The sequence below is a fragment of the Oratosquilla oratoria genome, chromosome 1 (genome assembly GCF_046742065.1).
Source record: "Oratosquilla oratoria isolate Oo_2021 chromosome 1, ASM4674206v1, whole genome shotgun sequence".
Lineage (NCBI taxonomy): Eukaryota > Metazoa > Arthropoda > Malacostraca > Stomatopoda > Squillidae > Oratosquilla > Oratosquilla oratoria.
The window spans coordinates 113,962,779-113,970,278 of record NC_134777.1 but is presented as its reverse complement, the minus strand read 5'-3'; the positions used below and the strand labels follow the sequence as shown (position 1 = coordinate 113,970,278).

At 37.1% G+C, this 7,500-nt stretch overlaps 2 protein-coding genes across 2 annotated transcripts in view; both read left to right on the top strand.

Annotated features, from left to right (window-relative positions):
* The first annotated feature begins 1,752 nt into the window (after window positions 1–1,752).
* Window positions 1,753–2,826, top strand: LOC143029502 (serine/threonine-protein kinase grp-like). Its single transcript, XM_076192163.1, has one exon. The coding sequence runs from the start codon at window positions 1,753–1,755 to the stop codon at window positions 2,824–2,826; it is 1,074 nt and encodes a 357-aa protein (XP_076048278.1).
* Window positions 2,827–4,819: 1,993 nt separating this feature from the next.
* LOC143029493 (serine/threonine-protein kinase grp-like) overlaps window positions 4,820–7,500 on the top strand; it is a 10,874-nt gene continuing 8,193 nt past the window's right edge. The window contains exon 1 of the mRNA XM_076192155.1: window positions 4,820–4,826. Coding sequence (XP_076048270.1) covers window positions 4,820–4,826 — 7 coding nt within the window. The remainder of the gene's footprint in view (window positions 4,827–7,500) is intronic.

Here is a 7,500-nt window from a genome sequence, read left to right as displayed (position 1 = left end):
GCGAGGCTTACCATGCACCAGTGTTAGTTTTGGCCAAACTTCCTTCAGCTCTGTAATGACTTGTGAAGTGAACTCGGATCCGTTATTCGCTCATGTCTCAGTCGTTTAAACACAAACACTCACTAACGAAACTGAAAGGTCGTTAAGTTAAACTATGCTGTGTGTAATTGTACTGTGTGTAATTGAAATGTTCATAGATGAAGGTTACGCGAATTCACTGAATGCTCAATAGTAAGAACACGTAAAATGACAGGTTACGCGAATTCACTGAATGCTCAATAGTAAGAACACGTAAAATGACAGGTCTAATTTCAGGGATTTCGCGTAATCACTGGAAAATTCAGTGATTACATGAAATCCCTGAGTGAAACGGGGATTACTCGTATTCACTGAAACATTCAGGGATTACGCATAATCCCTAGGTACGTGTTCTTACTGTAACATATATATATATATCAGAGAAAAAATACTTTTTTTTTCCAGAGCCATTTTTCTTTTTCTTTTTTTCAATATCACCAGAGCCATTTTTCTAATTACCAGAGCCATTTTTCATACTTCCAGAGCCATGTTTTTGCAGGTTCGATTTCCTTCAAACTATTGGAAGGCTAACTCATTACTCATGTCGGAGCCAGTTTGCATATGTACAGTGTACGTATAAATGCGGTGATGTGGTATTGGGTATGGTGCATTGTACATGTAGTCAGCGCGTTGATTGGGCAGCTAGCTGCATGCAACCAACGAACTTCCCTGCATACAGGTACCATGCAATTCAAAACTAGCGACATTATGTAGCACGATAGTCGTGTAGAGTCTAATCAACATGTACTAGAATACGCGCGCATGCAGCTGATACGAAGCTAGGCTAGGTAAGCCATTGAACTCTGGCAGCGATACCGCGTACACATATGTACGTACATCAACAAATTAAAGTTGATTGATGCGTTGCGTTTATGATATCGATCGATAATGCAATGATTGATCACGGTTGTGTTTGCTCTGAGCCTTTCATCAATGGTGATGGGATTCAGGGATTGCCAAATGACGGATAATGCGTGAAAAACGTTCAATCTTGACGGGGGAGCGATTTTTTTTTTTTTTTGTGGGGGATCGCTCCCGCTATTGGATTTGCGAGAGCGACATTGGAACTTTCCCGACCGAAATCGCTTGTCGCTCCCATGCATTTTTTCGCTTATATATATATATATATATACATATATATATATATATATATATATATATATATACACACACAAATATATACACATATATATAAATATATGTATATATATATATATGTACACACACACACACACATATATATATATATAATATATATATATATATATGTGTGTGTGTGTATACATATATACAGTATATATATATATATATATATATATATAGATATATTTATATGTATATATATATGTATTAATACATGTATGTATATATATATACATATATATATGTATATATATATGCATATATATATGTATATATATATGCATATATATATATATATATATATATATATATATATGTAAATATACATATATGTATATATATATATATTTATGTATGTAGGCATGTATGTATGTGTATATATACCGGGTATATGTATGTATTAAATTTTGGGAAAGTTGGAGACAACGGCCACTGTATTACATCTGAGATGTTCATCTATTAGTACTTCGCATAGCCCTCTCGCGCCCTCCTCTCTGTCTATTGTTCCAGAGAACTTCAGTCGCCGCAGCCATGATCTCCAGCACCAGCTATCACCAAGAACAGGAGGAAGAAGAATGGAGATCAGGAGGGAGTTGTAGCAGGAGTTTCGCCATTGAGGCTCTAAAACAATGCCTTTTGAGTGCTGCAAATACGCTTGGGAAGAAAGCCATTGAGGAATCCAGCGTCCAGGAGTGGTCCAGCACAGAATATTTCTGCCTTCCTGGCTCCCACGTTAGCTTCAATGTAAAAAGGAAGCGTTCCCTCTCATCCAGCGCTGAAGAAGTAGAAGAAAGCGCTCATAAGAAGGTCAGATCCTCCGAAGAGGCCAGCGACGACTGGATCGAGGTCCGAGAGCTAGGCGAAGGCGCATTCGGCTCTGTCGTCTTGCTGAAGAACGCCTCTTCAGGAGCTTTCGTCGCGAAGAAGTCTGTCGAACTCGTCGACAGCAAGATCGACCAAGAAATCGAGGTTGAGGTCCAACAGAGTCTTCAGCACCGCAACATTCTGCGGTTGTTGAGCTCAGAGAAGGACGAGACTCACCTCCATATTTACATGGAATACGCCTCAGGAGGTGACCTGGAAGAGAAAATCGGGTCCTCCGGCTTGGACGAAGACACGTCCAGATTCTACTTCAAGCAACTCGTGTCAGGAGTCAAGTACATGCACGCACAATGCGTGGTGCATAGGGATCTAAAACCCTCCAACTTGCTCCTCGACCACGACAACGTTCTCAAAATTGCCGACTTCGGATTCTCGGCCAAGATCGAAGACCCAGAGACATACCTCAGCGTAGTCTGCGGATCTTGGGCCTACGCGGCTCCCGAAATCTTTAAGCGGCGCTACAAAGGAGAACCCACCGACATGTGGTCGTGTGGAGTTATTCTCGTCAAGATGCTGAGCGGACGCGATCCGTGGGAAGTGGCCAGGAAGTGCGACCCTCAATACCGACGTTGGGTGCAAAAGGACCACAAACTCCTCGACGGCAGACCCTGGACTGACATCGGCAGTTCTGCCATGGACCTGATCAAAGGTCTTCTCAGCCCAAAACCAGCGGGCAGATCGACAATTACAGACGTTGAGCAACATCAATTCGTTGCAAATTAAATTCTTTAAAAAAACAAAACAGCGAAGACACTGTAGCCATTAAGCTAAGTACAAGAAAAATATCTTAAGATTATGATTACCATATTCGAATCTATTTTGGGATGAATAATCTATTGGATTGAATTTTAAGTAATTCCGTTGAAACTTTAAAACCACTATAAATCATTTTGAGATGAATAATTCATTGAATTGAATTCTAAGTAAAGTTGAAACTTTAAAACAAGTACAAATCATTAAAAAGTACTGGGAGATTTCCCTCAGCTGAATAAAGCTACTTGTATACATGCATACATACATACATACATACATACATACATACATACATACATACATACGTACATGCATACACACACACACACACACACACACACACACACACACACACACACACACACACACACACACACACACACACACACACACACACACATATGCATATATATATATGCAGAGTCCACTAGGAAAAGGAAAAACACACGGAGTCCGAGCGCTTTCGTAATATATTCACATTATCAAGGAGTATAGAAAAAAAAATGGAGATACAAAGTATAAATAGGACAAGAGAGGCATTTACCCTTCTCTCCGAAGCCAGAAAGCTCAGGTTGGGTCACTGGCGAGGTCATGGAAACAGATCATTATTACATTAACTTTTAAAATATGTACTATTTATATTACTGACAATATATGGATCTAATTTATATAATCCTAAACTATTATTAATGAGTTTGTCATAATTGCATTTGATAATTCCTGACTCTATGATATTTCTTTGTTATATTCTTACATTGTATAATATATATATATATATATATATATATATATTCATATATATATATATATATATATATATATATGTGCGTGTGTGTGTGTGTGAGTGTGTGTATGTGTGTGTGTAAGTGTGTGTGTGTGTGTGTGTGTGTGTAGTGTGTAAATAAACATGTATATATATATATACATATATATATATATGTATATATATATATACATATATATATGTATATATATATATATATATGTATATATGTATATATATATATATATTTTATATTTATATATATGTGTGTGTGTGTGTGTGTGCCTTTGTGTGTGTGTGTGCGTGTGTGTGTGTGTGTGTGTGTGTGTGTGTGTGTGTGTCTGTGTGTGTGTGTGTGCGCGTGTGTGTGTAAAAATATGTATATATATAAACAAATATGTATATATATATGTATATATATACATATATATATATTTGTGTGTGTGTGTGTGTGTGTGTGCATATATATATTTATATATATACATGTATATATATATATATATATATATATATATATATATATATATATATATTATATGCTGTATATGTACGACACTGAATGGGTCTTGATGGTGTATTGGTTTAAGTCACTCGGCACTGGTAACGGTCTCGCCGCATGGGTTCGAGTCCTCGGGCGTCCCACGTTACAATTTCTGCATGCGCCTATATGGCTTAGAATTAAACTTATATATATATATATATATATATATATATATATATATATATGTATGTATATATATATATATATATATATATATATATATATACAGTATATATTTTTTGGAAAGCAAAGTATTGTATCCAAATGATTTTCAGTCGAAAGACTACAGATGATGACGCATCTTTGATTTTAGGCTGGGACCCTCACTAAAGCCCTATGAATATAGAGTCGTTGTAACCATTTTGCTTTGGTAGTGTATTATATAGAATATATAAAGTTACCACCAAAGTATTTAATTTGGCTCAAGGAACGCCACCATTAATGGTTAGTTACGACTCTCTCGACCACTTATGGGAGTCAGTAGATGGCCAACACTCCAGGAACATAAACATTACAGGCACTTGTCGATATTCATCAGCTAAGAACGATACTGAACGAGAGATAAGAAAACGACGTGTTTCATGAAGAAGGCAAAGCCACGAAGGTTATGTATTAGAATAAAAGAAAAAACAATGAAAATATTAGATAAATTATATGAAATGAAAGGTAAGGAAACGATAGATCAGTTGTTGAGAATTAGGAGCAGAGAAAATACAGCAAGGATTGGGTAGAGAGTTAACAAATATTGAGCGGTGGAGAGGGCCACAACTAGCGCCCAGGACAAAGGAGTAGGCGGGGAATCACAGTGGAAAAAGATATAGAAAACGAGAAACAAGAAGGAAAGAATGAACGAACAATATGAAAAAAAAATGGAAGAACGAAAGAAAATAATACCAAAAAGAAAAGAAGAAGAAGAAGGTGAAGAAGAAGAAGAGGAGGTAGAAGAAGAAGGTGAAGAAGAAGAAGAAGAAGAAGAAGAAGAAGAAGAAGAAGAAGAAGAAAAAGAAGAAGAAGAAGAAGTGAAGAAGAAGAAAAAGAAGAAAGGAAGAAAAAGAAGAAAAAAGAAAAAGAAGAAGCAGAAGAAAAAAAGAAAAAAGAAGAAAAAAGACAACAAGAAAAAGAAGAAGAAAAAGAAGAAGAAAAGGAAGAAGAAGAAGAAGAAGAAGAAGAAGAAGAAGAGGAACAAGAACAAGGCAAGAACAAGAACAAGAAAGTGATGAAATTAGGTCAGGTGGAAGGACCAGGGGGGGGGGGTGAAGGGACGAAAGATAAGATGGAATAGAATATGAATAGAAAGAATAAGAATTGAGAAATTATCGAAGAGGAGGTTTGAGTGTAAGATGAAAAGAGAGAGGGAGAGGGAGAGGAGAGGAAGAACGGAAGGGAGAGACAGAAGACAGATAAAGAGGGAGAAAGAGGGAGAAGAAAACAGAGATAGTAAGAGGGACGGAAGAGAAAAAGAGGGGGAGGGAGAGGGAGAGGTAGAAAGGAAGGTGGAGTTAGACAATGAGGGAGAAGGAAGGAGATGATGGAGAGGGAGAAGAAAACAGAGATAGTAAGAGGAACAGAAGAGAGGAAGAGGGGGAGGGAGAGGTAGTGGTAGAAAGGAAGGTAGAGATAGATACAGAGGGAGCAGGAGGGAGACGGAGAATTAGAAGAAAACAGAGATAGTAAGAGGGAGAGAAAGAGGGGGAGGGAGAGGTAGTGGTAGAAGAGAAGGAAGAGATAGATAAAGAGGATGAAGGAGAATTAGAAGAAAGCAGAGATAGTAAGAGGGACAGAAGAGAGAAAACGAAAAAGGGAGAGAGAGAAAAAGAAGAAGAAGAGGGGGAGAGAGATATAGAGGAAGAGAAAGTGGTGTGGAGACAATGAATGCAAGGGAAATGGTGAAAAAGTAGGACAACAGAAAAAGAAGGGAAGGAATTAGAGGGAGAGCGATCAGGAAAGGTGGGGGAGGAGGAGGAGAGGAGGGAATACTTTGTATTCCATAACCAGGACTATTATTCTCGTGGACTCTCTCACCTGGGGAGAAGGTGGAGTCACAGTGGAACAGAAGTGATTTAAGTGGAGTGATACATAGGAACATAGTATATATTAAGAATGATCACCAGGGCCTGACGGTTGGCATCCAATTAAAGGAAATGAAAAATAAGATTGTTATTCCATTAGAAATTATTTTCAAGAAATCCATCATATCCGGAGATGTCTCATGAGAATGGAAGCTAGCTAATTTTACTACCATATTAAAAAAAAAAAAAAGGTGACAAAAAGAAGCCAAATAAATACAGGCCTATAAGTTTGACTTCAACCGTAGGAAAAATAATGGAAACTATTATCAGAGATGCTATCGAACATCATTTAGAAAGTAACCGTTTGATAAATGATAGCCAGCATGGTTTCAGACGGAAACGTTCTTGCGTGACTAATTTACTCGAATTCTACAACACGGTGATCTCAAATTATGATATAAGAAACAATATAGATTTAATATATCTAGACCTTTCAGAAGCTTTTGATACCGCCCCCCACGAAAGACTACCTACTAAATTAACTTTTCACGGAATAAATGGTAGCCTACTAAATTAGACTAGTAATTGGTTGAACGCTCGAAAACAGGGAGTTGTTCTAAATGGTAAAACTTCTAGATAGAAAACTGTTACAAGTGGAGTTCCCAAGGGCTCCGTTCTTGGGCCACTTTTGTTCATAGTATATATAAATGATATAGACCATGGACTAAAATGTACTGTTTCCAAATTTGCTGATGATACAAAACTGTGCGGAATGGCAAATGATCACTTAAACCAATTAGATATTCAAGAAGATTTAGATGAATTACAGTAATGGTCTGAAAAGTGACTAATGAAATTGAACACAAGTAAATGCAAGGTAATGCACATAGGTAAAAACAACAGTAAGTACGATTACAAGTTATTTAGAAATTCGTTAACAAAAGTGAATAGTGACAAAGATCTCGGCGTAATTATCAGTAACGACCTCAAATCATCCAAGCAATGTATTTCAGCCTCTGAGAAAGCAAATAAGATTCTAGGACTCATTGCGCGATCTTTTGATTTCAAAAGTCCATCACTCATTAACAAGCTATATAAATCGTTAGTTCGTCCACATTTGGAATATGCTGTTTCCGTATGGTCACCGAATCTCATTAAAGACATTGACAGACAGGAAAAAGTACAACTGCGAGCCACAAAACTGATTCCAAATATCAAAAATAAATCATACGAAAATCGACTAAAACATATGAATCTGTTTTCCCTAAAAAAGCGTAGACTCAGAGGTGACTTGATACAGGTCTTTAAAATTCTACAGGGAATTGACAACA

Bases quoted from the DNA above. Each gene is read 5' to 3' on its own strand.
- LOC143029502 (XM_076192163.1), top strand. From the start codon at position 1,753: ATGATCTCCAGCACCAGCTATCACCAAGAACAGGAGGAAGAAGAATGG.